Here is a 16083-nt window from a genome sequence, read left to right on the forward strand (position 1 = left end):
CAAAATTTACTGCAAGGAAGAATGGCTATTAATGCAAACACATATTCCAACGTAACTTTAATTTCCACCTATTCAATCAAATTAATACTACTAAATACAGAGAAGTGGTGTTCATTAAACTCTGAATGTCAAAATTAGCAAAGTAAATAACCTTGCAATAACACAAATGATATTCTATTCTTAATTTTCAACCTTGCTAGTTGACTATTTTGATGAAATGACAATGACACTATATCTGGAGCACACATACAGATACCACCACAGAGTAACAATGGTGGCACCCAAAAGCTGAATGTGTCATACTATATCTTATTCTAATTTGAATACACTTTTAATCTAAGTTCATATCCAACATTGACCTAGCGAAGGCCTTAATCATAAACTTACCTGTGCTCATCTTTGAACCCTGTGAAGATAAAGCTGGTTAATACACATAACATAAATGCCCAGGTGAGCAAAAGATGAAAAATGTGTACACAACGATTCCTTCATCAGTGTTTTGTTTCAGAAGTTTAAAAAAAACATTGTTCCTCTCTCATTTGGCATTGCATGCAGTGCATCTGCCATAATCAGAACGTGCCTATGTTACAGCCCTTGACCAGTGCACTGTCCAGCTTTCAAACCTATTACTCCATGAAGTCTGGCCAACCATTTTTTATGAAATGGTGTGGGGCTTCTGTGTCTCACCTGAATCTTTGTGTTTGACCAGTCTGACGTCCTGGATGTGGGCACCAAACAGCTGAAGTATCCCTCGCAGCTGAACAATTCAAAAGGAAAAGAAACGGTCAAATACCAGTTCAAAATGTTTATCCCATAAATACCTTCCAGTACTAGGTAGTATCTTCCATTCAGAGTCACTAAAACATAATTAATTGGACAACATGCATGTACTTTTACTCTTTTGATGAATCTGAAATACAAGGGACCTTTTTACATGCATGTTTTGATGAGGATATGAAATTTTGGTGAACATAAAACAATCCTGTGAACTTCTGTATGTAAAATGGGAAAACAAAATTTACAAACAACTGAAAAATAATTCTTTTCAGCAAAAAACGGTAGAGGACTGTCAAACATATAAAATAATGATTATTAAATAAACAATATTTTACTTAAATAATTTATGAATGACAAACAAATGAATCAATTGGCTAGTATATTTCAAAAGTATTTATAAGAGTATCCATATAAAAGGAGTTTAGCGAATTGGAAACCAATCTCATGGAAACTTTCAGGAATATGGCGCTCATATTCAAGATACTTACATATGTTTCATCAACTTCAGCAGGGAGATGCTTGATAAGGATAGTCCTACATGGCCTGTCTGATAGCTGTTTTCGCTGTAAATAATGAAATACATGCATTTGAAACCATAGAAATGTCACATTTAAAACATTGTAATATTGAAATCATCAAAGACTGAAAAATATACCCCCACCATGATAATTTCTGTTTCATTAAAGCTTCCGGATGTTTTCAAAATGTTGACTATGTGACTCTTCTCCATTGAGATTCTTTACCTTAAAAATATATCACAAAATATATTTGTTTATATTGATGTTTACTTCAATTCAAAACAAAAGAGAGAATAAGATTCTGCCAATACCTCATCACGGTCTCTCCTTCTGTCCCTCCGTCTGTCCTTTCTTCGACCTTTCTTCTCTTCACTATAGTCGCCTGGAACTACACATTTAAAACAGAAAATAAGAAAAATAATCAGTAATTGTGTCATAACTCAAAATTAGAAATACATAAAATGGATATAAGAAAGTTGGAACATTTGTTACCATTGCTATCAGGAATGGAATTAATATATATGATGCTTGGGTGCTGCCATAGTGTATTACATGTACATTTTTAATTCATCTACACTGAAATTTTACTGGACATTTTTTGAGAGGGGGGGGGGGGGGAAGGGGGGAGAAGGAAGAACAATGAAAGAAGATTATCACGGTTTGCCAAATTAAAGATTAAATAGTTACTTTTCTTATCAGCCCTTTTAATCATGTGAGTTGTAATTTGAAGAAAAGAAGAGAAAAAAGAAAAGTTAAGGCAGTCCTGATCATGTACACAGTACCTTCATTGTAAATTGCAGCATCTAGTCGTTGAACCATACTAGCTTCAGCTGCCGCTGCTGATGCATACACTGCATTCTCCACTCCCCAATTCCCTGCTGCTGTAAGGAGTCGCTGATGTTCAAGCGTCCCTGGTATCGCGGGCATATTTTGACCTGATGCTCTGCTTATTACATCTCTGGCTCTGATGTGGACAGCAAGGAGAAAAAAACATTCACATGTAAGCAAGTCTTGATAAACTCTATAATATAAAGTAACTAAACCATCTAAAATCCTAAATTAGGCTAAAATAATGGGTTTACTCTTATCACCTTGGAAGATCAGTTTCTTTGAAATTTTTCCCTCCTTCTAGTTCAGGGTTCTTGTTAATAGCCGGCAACCGGCTATTTTTTCCGGCTGTAACGGCAATCGTAGCCGGCTGTAAGCCTCTCCAAAAGAAAATAATAATAATACAAAAATCACATCATATTCGGTCAAGTCGCTATCTCAAATTTCTGTTATCACAAGCTTCACGAAGACACGCTTTCATAGCGCGGGGTTGTGAAAACGGTCGTAAAGAAATGAGATGAAACGTCTCCGAAACGATCGTAAAATAAAACCCTATTAAAATATGGACTTGCGGCGCGGCGCACGCGGGGGCAGAGCTATCTAGTATATGCCCAGTGCGCCAGAGCCAAGCGCAGGCCGGCAAGCTAGCTTACGCAAGAAAAGCGCGCGTTGTGAGCCGAGCTGAGCTAGCTGAGTGAATTTATCTCCGAGATCGCACGCCAGTCGAATTAAAATGGAATCGAAACGGCAGACATCGATGTCTTCCTTCCTTACTACAGGGTTCGTACACTTACACATTTTAAAAATTCCATGACTTTCCATGACTTTCCAGAGCAGGATAATGTAAATTTCCATGACCATTTTCAATGATGAACATGTCTTAATCTAAAGCGTACAACTATACATCATCGCAATACTAGGAAGCAAATTACAAAACTGTAAGGCGCACCCCTATTTCGAAGATAAAAAAAAAAAAAATCTAAACAAAAATCTGAAAAAAAATCTGGAAAAAAACAACAACATTGTTACTAGACCTAGGTCTAACTTAGTTCACAAGCACTTCAACTGTGCCTTGTATAATGAAAAGTAAAAGTATTTTTCGAACACTGAAATAAGACGTGATCTGATCTGGTTAACAAAAAGCCACCAAAAAAAAGCCAACATTGGTCATTTTGTTAACATCAGATCGGCTCTTATTTTAGTGACAGCGTTCGAAAATACTTTCATTTTATTACGAGGCACAGTTGAAGTGCTTGTGAACTAAGTTAGACCCATTTAACAATGTTGTTTTTAAAACTAAAGATGACAGAATTTTCCTCCGAGTCCAAACAGAAATGTGGACAGGCTAGTTTTCACGTGGTGATTCGTTATCCCCTGTTAGACCGCGGGCCGAGGTGCATTTTCTTTTCATCTCGTGCCTCAAATTTGTATCTAGCTGTATTTTGGTCAACATGTTTAAAAATATTTATTACAGTCACATCTGAAACTCGTCAGTAACAAAACTTGCACATTTTCTGAAAATATCAAAAAACAAAAAACAAATTTGAGACAATTTTTCACTTTCTACGGTAAGAATGACCAATCACAATACGTTGCTGATAGCATGATGTGTGGAGTGACTGGCTTTTGGCCAATCATATTCTTTGTTTTATGCGCACGCCTATGCGACTTTTACTGTGCACTGCGACTTTCACTGTGTACTATGGCGACTTCTGAGTCGTTTGATGCCAGTGAGACGGACAATTCTGAGGCTGGTGAATCCGCTTTCTGTTCCATACATGTCATCGATACTCAGAGCAAGATTATACCATTTAGTGATAAAAGCTATCAAAAGTGTAAGGAGTGTGCAGCTAAGTGGGTAATCGTGGAAGAGAGTTTAGAAAGTGAAGTTGCAGAGAAGTTGCAAGAACACGTACACGAAAGTGAAGGTGTGGGACAAGTCGGTCTTCAGTCATCGACAACAAGCAGGTAAGTTATCACCTAATATATTGGTATAGATCTAGATATCTAGGCCTGCATGAAATGAAAAGTGTTCACATTTTCCCCGAAATAAAAATTGCACTTGAAAAAAGAGCAGAAATTACAAATTTGGTCTAGAGTAGTAGAGAACAGACTAGATCTAGACCTCTCATCTACTATGGTCCTGGATTACAGGATAGATTTTCTAGGTCTAGATCTACTACTACTAGACCCTGTCCCTGCTACTACTGTCTAGACCCTGTACTTGTTTTCGTCTACAGATAAATTATAAAATAGTCTAATTCTTGACTCTTGCTTGTGTCAAGAAATTAAGCCATTTACATAGGCCTAACTACTTAAACTAGGTCCAGCAGTTCTTGTATTTTAGCAGATTGAACTTTAATAGAAATTATTTATTAGTCTACATCTCTCACATTTTCTTTTACTAGGGAGCACCATACTCGGCTTCGAGGATATCATGCTGAATGTTACCGACACTTTTGCAACGTAACGACAATCAGTAGAGCATTGACAAGACTTCAGAAGAAGAGAGGTAATAAACAATGATTAAATGCTGCTAAAATAATTTAAACAGTACAGTACAAAGACAAAGAAGAGAAGGAGAGTGTTTGATCTGTGCGTGTGTGAGGCAGTGCAAAAGAAGACACCGGTAGGTGCAATTGTGCAATAATTGTTCTGCATCTACACATTTAGATCTACTGGCGATTTCAAGTTCAGTGTCAAAAGCCACAACACTGAACTTGAAATGCGGCTGGTGTTGGAATTGACCTCGGAAAATATGTTGTTGAATGTTGTCTGCTGAACCGAGTATCATGGTTCGCTTTGACGATTTATTTGTTATTTCCCTATTCCCCAACACAAATCGCCTAGAGATTGGGAAATTTGTGATTTGAAGTTCGGTGTTGGTGTTGGTGATCTTAAGATCATGAACCAAATGATAACGTCACAGCAAAGTTAAGCGAAATCCAATTTACAGTCAAAATGTTTTACAAATCATCAGAGCTATATATGTGTCTATTTTCTAAAGATTAATAACATTTTCTCTTTTGATTTGAAAATACGATTTTAGATTTTACATCCTGTTTGATGAAATTTGAATGCCATTTCTCACTGATTTCACTTTCGTTGTATAGCCTTTTCGCTTGAAATCGTGAGTGGATCACATAAAAGGCGTGACATCACTCAGTATTGAGCTATTTCTCAAGTACAGTCAGTGTTGGAGCTTGGTTCAGCAGCTTGATCCACACTTTCAACACCAACACCACATTGAGTTATATATTCAGAAAATCAGAATGATTTTGATAAAATTGGTTTTAATCAGTATTTTTTCTCCTGTCTGTTCCTTTCTTCCTTCTCTTTTTCTTGTTAAACCCACAGATGCTGAGAAGACATCTACAGAAGATCCAGAGGAAGTGTCAGCAAGTGAGGATGCCCCTGCACCCAAGAGACTGCTGCGGTCGAGAGTATCCCATGAAAATCAACCCTCTACCAGCCATGACTTTGATAAGCCGCATGTATTGCCAGTCCATTGCATTATCTGCAAAGGAGCTAAGTATATCCGCGAACAGTCTTCTGGTAAACGGAAGGTAGAAAAATTAATTCTTTGTGAAAGAAAAGATGGGGGGCATCTGTTAGAGGCCGCTTTATTAAAGCAAGATGAACAATTGCTTTTACACATACGTGGGAAAGATCTTGTTGCAATAGAAGTAAGGTACCATAAATCGTGCTATTACAGGTATACAAAAGTTGTGAAGAGATGTAATACTTATAAACAGGATACTCAGCAAACAGTAATATATGATAAGTCATACTCTAGTTTCTGCAAAAAGGTAATTGAGGAAAGGATAATGAAAAATAAGGAGATCCTTAGGCTGACTAAGCTGAACCAACTCTTCATCAAGGAAGTCAGGGGAGTTGAAGGATTAGATGCCTCCTCCTTCAAAACCTACCGATTGAAAGCACGATTGAAATCCTCACACCCTGCTCTTTGTTTTGTCAGGCCTTCTAGGAAGGTGGAGAGCGACATTGTATTTGTTGAAAATCTGTCTGTTGAGGAGGTAGTAGAGGATGCAGTTGGAGAAATGACAAGTGAAGAAAGCGAGTGCAATGAAGCTGTGAGTGATGACCCTTCACATGCAGTTCCATCCAGAGCTTATCACCTGAGGGATATGTTCCATGCTGCCCAGGTTGTTAAAGACAGCATCGTCAATGCACCTAACCCAATAGAGTGGCCCCCCACAGCTGATGACTCAACCCTGGACACAGTCGACAAAATTGTGCCTTCTGCACTCTTTAATTTTCTTGCATGGTCAACTGGGGCAAGTTCTGACCCAAGAGACTCCGGAAAGGTTGAAGTGCCTGATGAGCTCCATCCCCGCCTTCTTTCAGTTGCCCAGGATATTATGTTCTTGAGAGCAAAAGGAAGGATCCTTCTTCCCAAGCATTCATCCCTCTCAATGGCAGTTCGTCACTTAACTGGTTCTGCGAAGCTAATTGGGCTGCTGAATGGATTTGGCCATTGCTCTTCTAATTCCTTTGCGTTAGAACATGATACTGCATTGGCAAAGAGGCAGATTGAACGAGGCATCGGTGCACTTCCAGCTGGATCAAACATCACTTTCACCACCCTGGTGTGGGATAATAACGATTTTGGCGAAGAAACGACTAGTGGGAAAGGAACCACACATAATACAAATGGTATCCTGATACAGTACGATCCATCTGCAACATCAGAACCAACCTCAGAAGCTTCACATGTTGAACATTCATCCAGAGACAGACGCCGCTCTGTGCAGCCCCCGTCGCCAAACATCAAGAAGTATTTTGGAAGCAAGAGAATTGGACCGAGGGCTTACGGAGAATGTGTTGATCTGCAAGACAAACCTTATCAACCATTTCAAATACTGTCAAGAAAGCTAGATCTAGCTCTCCGGGTCATGAAATTGGGAGATTCATCAGAAATGATTTTCCCTGGATGGACAGGCTGCAACTCTATACTACAAAGCCATATTCCAGAAGTATGCAACATCAGGTATCTTCCAATCATTGATGCTAGTCCGACTGAATATGATACAGTTTATACAATTCTTGAAAGATCTTTACAAATTGCAGATACCCTGAAGCAAGATCAAGTGGCTGTAGTGTTCGACCAAGCAATATATGCCAAAGCGCAGCAAATTAGGTGGAATAATGAGAGATTTTCTCAGCGAATGGTAATTCGCCTTGGTGCATTTCACACTTCCCTGGCCATGTTATCCTGCATTGGTAAACGCTTCAGGGATGCAGGACTGGAGAATGTGGTTGTAGAATCAGGAATCGTTGCCTTGGGCTCTTTGAATGGGACAATGAACGGCCACCATTATAACAGAAGTATCCGTGTACATAACTGTGTAGCAGAGGCCATGGAGCGGCTGAGGTGGCAAAGTTTTCTTGACTCTTTACCAGAAGTTGAAAGACTGCAAGCTCAAAAAGTAATAAATCAACTGGGTCGAGCTTTTCCTGGAGAGGCATACATGGAACTTGTAACATCCAATGAGTTTGACAACATTTCTTCATTGTATGACAGTTTTGTGACTCATCAAGGGAAGAAGTATCCTACTTTCTGTGTTTGGTCATCTTACATAGAAATGGTAGAAGTGATGCTTCTTTTTCTCCGAGCTACCAGAGAGGGAAATTGGAACTTGCATCTATCTGCAGTGAGGTCATTTCTGCCTTGGCTTTTTGCTTACAATCATATCAATTATGCTCGTTACCTACCAGCCTACTGGCTTGAAATGTGTCAACTCTCCTCAACCCATCCAGCAGTCCATGAAGAATTCATGAAGGGCCACTTTGCAGTTCAGAGGCAAGCTGATCATGGATTTTCACAGGTGGCTTGTGACCAAACCATTGAACAGACTTGTAATCGTGACACCAAAACAAAAGGAGGCATGGTGGGCTTCACTACCCAGAAAGGTGCAGTGACAAGGTGGATTTTGTCCCAGCCAGAAAGAGCAGCAATTACAAAGAGGTGCGAAGAAATGGCTGGTAAAGATGAGAGGACAAGTGGCCGCAAGGATTTGGAACATTCTCGCATTAAGAAAGACGAAGAGAGTGTCTGCAATGTGAAAGCAGTGATTGAAGCAATGATAAATCCGTTTGAAGACACCAGTGATCAGTTGCTTCATATAGCATCTGGCTGTGTGGCATCAAAGGATGTTAATGACGATTATCTCAGTGCAAGAGACAGGGGAGACACATGCTTCATGCAATATAGCAAGGAATGTCTTCAAGGCGATGAAGATATGTTCAAGACACTTAAATTAGTAAAAGTTAAGACCTTCCAGTCTATGAATAAGACCTCTCGATCTAAAGTGAAAGGTAAGGAAGTGGTATTGAAAGCAGACAGAAATCTTTTTCAGAGGCTTGTTATTATTGCAAATGTTCGGAAGCTTGATATTCGCCACATGCTGACATACAATTTGGGCCCCCTTCCTCTTTCAATTGCACATCCAGATGGATCACTAGCCAAGACAGCCAAATCGACTTTGCTTCATTGCATTGAAGCCCATGTGCAACCATCTCCACAGGCTGATATTCTACCAGGAAGCATTTGGATTGTAGATGGTATGGCGATGGTACAAGAAATGTCCCCCAAGAATATTCCACCAACATTTGGGAAGCTCAGTGAATTCCTCCTGCGACAGATAATTGATTTGGCTGTCAGTGTGCGCAGTAATGTGATACACTTTGTAGTTGATACCTACAGGAAAGAAAGTATCAAGAATGCAGAAAGGGGAAGGCGGTCAATTGGTGGAAGTGTTATCACCAAAATCTACAGTGAAGAACAGCAGGTACCACATCAGTGGAAGAAATTTCTTGGATGTGGCGACAATAAAGCAGAGCTGATCAGATTTCTGTTTCAGACATGGAGCAAACAGCCAGGTGCAATTCTGAAGAATGTTACTGTGTTTGCCACTCATGATTCAGAGTGCCATGAATTGACAGCTGAGAATGAGCAGATACATACCCGCATAGTACCAGAACTAGCTTGTAACCATGAAGAAGCCGATACAAGGCTTTTTCTTCATTGTAAATATGCAGCTACACACCAGCCACCATGTTCAGATGCAGCTCCGCACCCTGTCCTTATCAAGAGTCCTGACACTGATGTGTTTGTTATTGGAGTCGCAATGGCAGCAGATATTGAGGCAGAAGTGCTTTTCCACACAGGAAGAGGCAATAATAGAAGGACCCTGAACCTGTCAAAGATTAGTCGGTACCTAGGACCAGATGTTTGTAGAGCACTGATACCCTTCCATTGTTTCACAGGTTGTGATACAGTTAGCTCATTTCATGGAAAGTCAAAATCCAAAGCTTTCAAGTTACTTGTAAATGACACTGAAACTCATGCCACATTTCATGAGATGGGAAGTTCATTTGTTGTCAGTGATCAGTTGATGAAAAATGCAGAAAAACTTGTGTGCAAGTTGTATGGGCAAACCTGTGATACAGTGAATGAAGCTAGATATAAGCTATTCATGTTAACCAAAGCAGAGACACATCTTCCTCCTTCAGCTGATTCTCTTAAGAAGCACTTAATGAGGGCAAATTACCAAGCTGCTATTCATTCAAAATGTCTGCAACAGTTCCCAGAATGTCCCAGTCCAAATGGTCATGGGTGGAAACTTGTGGACAGTGAAATTAATATTGACTGGGGTGATTTACCCCCAGCTCCAAGCAGCTTGCTGGAACTTACAAACTGCTCATGTAAGAAAACGAGCTGTGAAAAATCAGCGTCAGGGAAAGGACGGTCACGTTGCTCATGTCAACAGCATGGCATTCCATGTACAGAGTTGTGTAGATGTGTCAATTGCAGGAACTCTATCTCTGCAAAGGAGGTTGAATCAGATGAAGAAGATTCAGATGGAGAATAAGCATTCCCCTAGCAATGCAATTTGTATTTCACATTGAATAAAGAAGAAAAAGCTAGAATTTCAAAATGATTCTTGAACTACACCCATGTTAGATTTAAGTTTGTATCCTGGATGATTACACTCTGTGTGTTTGTAGTTGATGAAAGGCAAAATGCTTACAAAATGAAAAAGGAAAATGTGTATTACTTGCAAAATAATCATTAAATCTGTCATGACACCCGTGATGATTTCTCTTTATTCTTTGCTTACTTTCATATGTTTTTTTTCCTTTAAATAAAAAGAGTGTAAACACAGGATGGATATACTTGCCTTCTGAAAAATGACAAGATCACAAAACAAAGTGATTTAAGCATTAATGTGTCATTTATGTTCTTTTGTTATACTCTATTCAATATGTCACAGTTATTATTGACCCCTGAGCTGATTAACACAACTTTGAATCATTCATTAGCCAAATCAAAATTAAAACTAAAACAAATACATACATATATTTTTTTAAAGGACAAGAAATTCAAATTTTCCTATTGTCAGAAATCTGTAGGTTTATTATTCCTGATTTGCTAATTTGAAGAAAACCTGTTGTCTCACTTCTCCATTGCAGTAAAATATACATGCACATGTATATTTTGATGACAAGAGTTTGTAGCATTGTAACATCAATACGCCAATACCTATATGATGGTTATCCTTCCATGCAAAAACAGGGTAAAGATATGAATATACCAATTTCTGTTCAAACACAGTTGTTTGGGACAACTAAGGTCACACTTGTATGATGTTGTATTTTACTGTTCATGTGATTTATATGAAAACTTTAGAGATTGATGAGGCTTAACAATTTATAACCACTTTGAATATATAGTCATTTACAGTATTTGTGAGGTAAATGTATATACTTCCAGCAAAATGTTTTTGATGCCCAAGTCTAGTAGTGGTTTATTGACTGCACTGCACATTCAATTGTTTATGGTACATAGTCATTTAGACAAACATAACATGAATCCATTGTTACCATGTTTCACTCAGGTGTACATGTACATGTAAATGGGTACCCATCTAACCAGAGCAGTACATATTTTGTTGCTAGGTATTACTACATGCAGGTAAAGAGAAGTGTCATAAAGCATAACAAGTGCTCTATAAACAGGAACCAATATTTTATTTTGAAAATTCCTGATACATGTTGAGTAATGGTCATTCCCTTTGTCATTCTGGAAAGTATTTGTTCTTCATGTATTTTTTTTTCATCATGACTTGACACTGAAAGTTGTTTCTCAATATGTTAATGTAAGGGAAGAAAATACTTGTAGATGTCGGGAGATAAATGTGTTTTTTGCCTCTATTCACTGCTAAATAAATACATTGTACCATTGTAGGTATAGATTTGAACTGGACATGTAAGTATTTTGTTCCATTGTGAAAAAATATTCTGATTGTGCACTATCGGAGGATTGAGATTAAGTAGTTCACAATTTTGTAAATACCATGATTAGTAATTGAAATGTATTCACGTTTAAGTTTATGTTTTATGCTGTACAAATGTGGGTATCTGGCAATTCTTGTTTTTGTCATCAACGTAATGGAGGGAAAATATTGTTAAAAATATAATTAAATCATCAAATCATCAAAGGCAAGTAGCAAGGAAGTTGATTTATGTCTGGTTTCCATGCCTTGTATGAATCAATGATGGATTTTCTCCCTCTAACAGTACACAATGATATTGAACATTTGAAAGTCATTGTATGAATTAATTCTCTGTATTGCTAGTACAGTAGACTTATACTTGTTCAAAATCTGTTGGGGCAGTTTAATAGATTTGGTATTAAGGAATGAGTTTGATCATTGTTATGAAAAAAACAAAAACAAAACTGCCTGGAAATTTCCTTTAAGAGCCAGAAAAGTGTACCTCATCATGAATACAATTTATTTTTCTTACAATGAATCTACTTCATACTATGCATTACGTCTACTGCCCCCCCCCCCCCCCCCCCATTGTCAAAACTTCCTGTGATTTTGCAATGTATTTGAGATACATGTAGTTAAAAGATGATTAAAAATATTGATTGAATATGGAAATTTTGGCTTATCTATCTTGACACCTGTTCAAATTGTGTTTTAATGTAAATTAATTTATTGGATTGTTTGTGTGTGTGTGTATGCACTGTATATATATATATATAGAGAGAGAGAGAGAGAGAGAGAGAGAGGGGGGGGGGCAGACATACAGCCAGAGAGAGAGAGAGGGTGAAGTTTTCAGTATAAGTGTGGGGGGTGCTATATTTGTGATGGGATACCGAAGGATGGTTCAAGTTGTGTAGTAAGTGATGAATACTGCTAGTCAAAATGCATTGAAACCATGATTATACTCATTAAAAGATGTGCATCCTCATGTGCACACATTGATATCCCCCCCCCCAAACAAATAAAAACAAAAATGAATAAATACATAAATAAAAGTACCACAGTCTACCAAAGTCCCCCTTATCTCCTGACCCCCCCCCCCCCCCCTCTTTTCCACTTCTCTCCCCTCTCTATTAATCTCTCTCTTTATTTATCTCTATTTATTTTCAAGATTGTTTTTGTTTGTTGTTTAATCAAAGGGGGAAGTCCATCCTGAATAGAAGCAGAAAAAAGTTACATTGTGGAGTTGTCGAGTTGTGTTTCATTAATCACACCTTCAAAAATTGATAACTTGCTTACTTTCAAAACTTGCTGAAAACTTTCACTGTCGTCTTCCTTTCATTTTTCTGACTTTATTTAAACTAAAATATTTGTTAGGATGGACTTAACCTTTAAATAAAGAAAAATATAACACCAACCATTCCAAGACAGACTTGGGTGTTATTCCCTGGGTGAAACAAAACCTCCAAGTCCAATAAAATCCTGTGGAACCCATTAGCACAACACAGATCTCAAGATTTGAACACAAGAGGGCGCTGTAACTTTTTTTAAATTAGCATAATTAATTAATGTGCAACTTATTGCACTGACGAGTTATCAATTGTTATTCAATGATTTTTGTTCTATTGAGTAACAAAAATTTAGGTATATACAAGAGTTGAGGCACGAAAATGAAAAATAAGCCACATATTTGATCTATGGCCCGCGGTCTATGTGTAAGTGAGCTTGCATCATACAGGTGAGTGAGCTGGAGACACGGGAGAGCTTCGGCCGGCAAAGTCCTTGTGACAGGGCATAATTTATCGAGACTGAAGAAAAAAAACTGGAAAAAAAACTCTCTTCCTTTCAAATTTGGAACGTAGTTTAACTTCAAATAGTACAGTAGATCCTATTCTTTATTTGCATTATGTAATTCATGTTGAGACACAGAGATTTTTGAAACCACTAAAAAGTAGCATTTGAGGACTCAAATATCCTGTACCTGACTATATAAGGCCCATCCCCGACTTTGGATATTTTGCTGAGGGAAAAAAAGTGTGCCTTCATTGCGGACGTTGGGGAAAGCAGCAACCACGAGGCTAGGCTAGGCTAGCTAACTACTGGCTGTATGCTCGCGCTCGCACAATGGACGCCAAATGTATATCAAATGCGATTCAGGGTTGCGATATTCAAGTAAAGAGCAACACAATTTTTAAAGGGGTTCTTAAGAAAACACAAGTGGCTCATGATACATAGTTATTTACATTTAAATTATTGTTTCATGAATATTCTGTGGTAAAACCCCAGGGTAAAACACCTTCATTCAAACTTTTAATCAAAATCAAAGCACAAGCTCGATCAAAAAGTAATTGTACAGCGTGCATGCAGCATTCTTGTATGTACACACACCGGCACCACGCACCGCACCTGTCACTGCAAGTCATTCACGCGCACAAACATCTTGCATACAGTATGAAAGACACAATAGACACGGTACCAGTAGGTCCTAAAGATATTGCGTGTTACGAAAAAGGTCCTGTGAACCACAAATTTTACCAAATGTTTTTTCCTTTGTTCACAAGACAAATTAAATGCCATTTTAACAAACATCTTGAAAAAAAAAGATTTTCCCTGACTTTCCAGAAGAAATGGATGAATTCCCTGACTTTCCCTGACTTTTTACTTCTGGAAAAAACATTTTTAAATTCCCTGACTTTCCAGAAATTCCCTGACCCGTACGAACCCTGTTACTATTAAGAGTAAGAAGCAACGTACAGGTAAGTTTTTTATTTGAAATGTAAATAATAATGTAGGCTAAATTATAAATAATACCGGTAGTAATAATGAGTGTGAAACTGTGATTGATTTGGCGATGCACGATTCGATAACGTATTCGTAACACCCCCAGACCCCTGTGACAGCTGTCACATACCTGCAAACCATTTACCAATCCAATTTTGTCATATTTTTTTTATGTGTGTTCCAATTTTTTAATTTTTTTATCGCAAACGATTTTCTTCACTGACAAGGTCCTGTAAACGTCAGTTAACCGTTTTTGCCCAGGACTACCTTGTATCATTATCATGTAATTCAAAATTGTAGATTCATCACAAATATGATTGATTTATCAGAAACAATAATGGAGCATTTTCATTTCATATTGTATATCATATGAAAAGTAAGTTATTCAGCCAAAATATTCATGATCTTTATCATTAAACTATGGCTCATACAGTGTGGTCATATCTTCAAAAATAAGGCTAAGATAGCACCAGAGAGCATCTAAAACCCTAAAGCTGGACCCCGGCCGCAAGGGACTTCGCGCTTCGCGCTCGTGATGTGCGCTTCGCGCACATGGTGATGTGTGCTACGCGCACAGAGATTTTTCTTTTGCAATTTTAGTAGCCTCCTGTAAATCATAAATAGCCTGCTATCAGAAAAATTAACAAGAACCCTGTAGTTATACCTTCCTGTATGGCTACGACTGTTCTTCTGTTTGTTTCTCTTCTGACCTACAATACAATGTAGATCTAATTTCTTGGAGGGCCTAGTTTCACCCAATGTTTTCCTCCCGGCTCCCAGTTTTCATTTATTTCATTTAGTCTACAATGATTTAGATCTACTGGTAGTAATTTGAATCTAGACCTCTAGAAATATTTCTACTTTTCCTTTTAAATTTCATCTCCATCATGACATTTTTATACCATTTCTTCTTCCTCTTTTTCAATTTTTCAGGAATCTTCCTCTTTTTTTTTGGTCCAGATATCTAGATCTAGATATTCCCCCTTCTTCTTCCCACTTGTCCTATTCCCGTCATGTTCTCAGTTCTTCTAAATTGTTCTCTCAATTAGACAAGTCAAGAGTCTCAACTCTCATGCTTGTTCTTCCTTACTTTAATTATCTTTTGTCTGCAATTATTTTAACTTTCTGGGAGCAACTTTACTCTTTAGAATATCCCACCACTAAAATTGACCAAGCGTTCGTTCTGCATCTGTCCCGAAATATAATTTATTAAAAAAAAAAGTTTCTTTTTTTTCATTTGTAAAACTTGTTTCGTAACTTGCGAGGTCAACCTGATCAAGGAACAAGCATGTCACGGTAGAGGCGTTGAGCGCGCGCTAGCCGAGGAGTTGGCTAAGGAGCTCAGGAGCTGGTCGAATCGGATAAAAGAGCAGGCGAGCGGCCGTGGCGGAAGGCCGAAGGGACCCCTAAAGGCCATGGCTAGGAACAGGGGTTTCAACGCTGACTGTTGCATGCAAAGAGACGCGAATAACAGTAACAATGCCAATCGTTTTATACTCTTTACAAAGGCAAAATCATACCTGGAAATTAGAGCAGAATCATCTTCAGAATCCAAAGTATCTCTTCTCGTGCTGTACAAGTAGTAATTTTTATCTAGTGCCATCTTTTCTGATAAAACATACAAAATTGTTAAAGCTTTGTTATGAAAGCAAGATGGTTGACATGACGTCGATCGGTCGGAAATGATAGCCTTGCATAAAGAGTTTTTAAACGATATTTTCTATGACCCATAACAATACGCATTTAATATAAAGTAAACCCTACCTAAATAGTCATGTAAAATTAGTTTGAGAATTGAAATAGATTTTGGTACATGGTGGTTAATTGAAACGATAAGGAAATAACTTTTAAAGTATGCCATCATTAAAAAGTGATCATGACAA

General features: G+C 38.0%; 2 protein-coding genes across 2 annotated transcripts; one reads left to right on the plus strand and one right to left on the minus strand.

Annotated features, from left to right (window-relative positions):
• On the minus strand, nt 1-15900 carry LOC115926147 (the record flags this gene model as incomplete). The annotated part of the gene is given in 5 exon segments (XM_030990663.1): nt 1-757; nt 1266-1340; nt 1607-1683; nt 2078-2259; nt 15721-15900. Coding segments are annotated over 5 exon segments (519 nt in total). The 5' UTR covers nt 15804-15900.
• On the plus strand, nt 3493-12094 carry LOC762622. The gene is made up of 4 exons (XM_030990662.1): nt 3493-4091; nt 4532-4635; nt 5481-6852; nt 10590-12094. The coding sequence occupies exons 1-4, from the start codon at nt 3727-3729 to the stop codon at nt 10792-10794; spliced, it is 2046 nt and encodes a 681-aa protein (XP_030846522.1). The 5' UTR covers nt 3493-3726; the 3' UTR covers nt 10795-12094.
• Nucleotides 15901-16083: the final 183 nt, after the last annotated feature.

The sequence above is a fragment of the Strongylocentrotus purpuratus genome, unplaced genomic scaffold (assembly GCF_000002235.5).
Source record: "Strongylocentrotus purpuratus isolate Spur 01 unplaced genomic scaffold, Spur_5.0 spur5_scaffold_19, whole genome shotgun sequence".
NCBI classification, from domain to species: Eukaryota; Metazoa; Echinodermata; class Echinoidea; order Camarodonta; family Strongylocentrotidae; genus Strongylocentrotus; species Strongylocentrotus purpuratus.

Coding starts and splice junctions, on each gene's coding strand:
- LOC762622 (XM_030990662.1), top strand. CDS start 3,727: ATGATGTGTGGAGTGACTGGCTTTTGGCCAATCATATTCTTTGTTTTA. Junction 4,636..5,480: donor AAGACTTCAGAAGAAGAGAG/GTAATAAACAAT, acceptor TTAAACCCACAG/ATGCTGAGAAGACATCTACA. Junction 6,853..10,589: donor TCAGAACCAACCTCAGAAGC/TTCACATGTTGA, acceptor GCTAATTTGAAG/AAAACCTGTTGTCTCACTTC.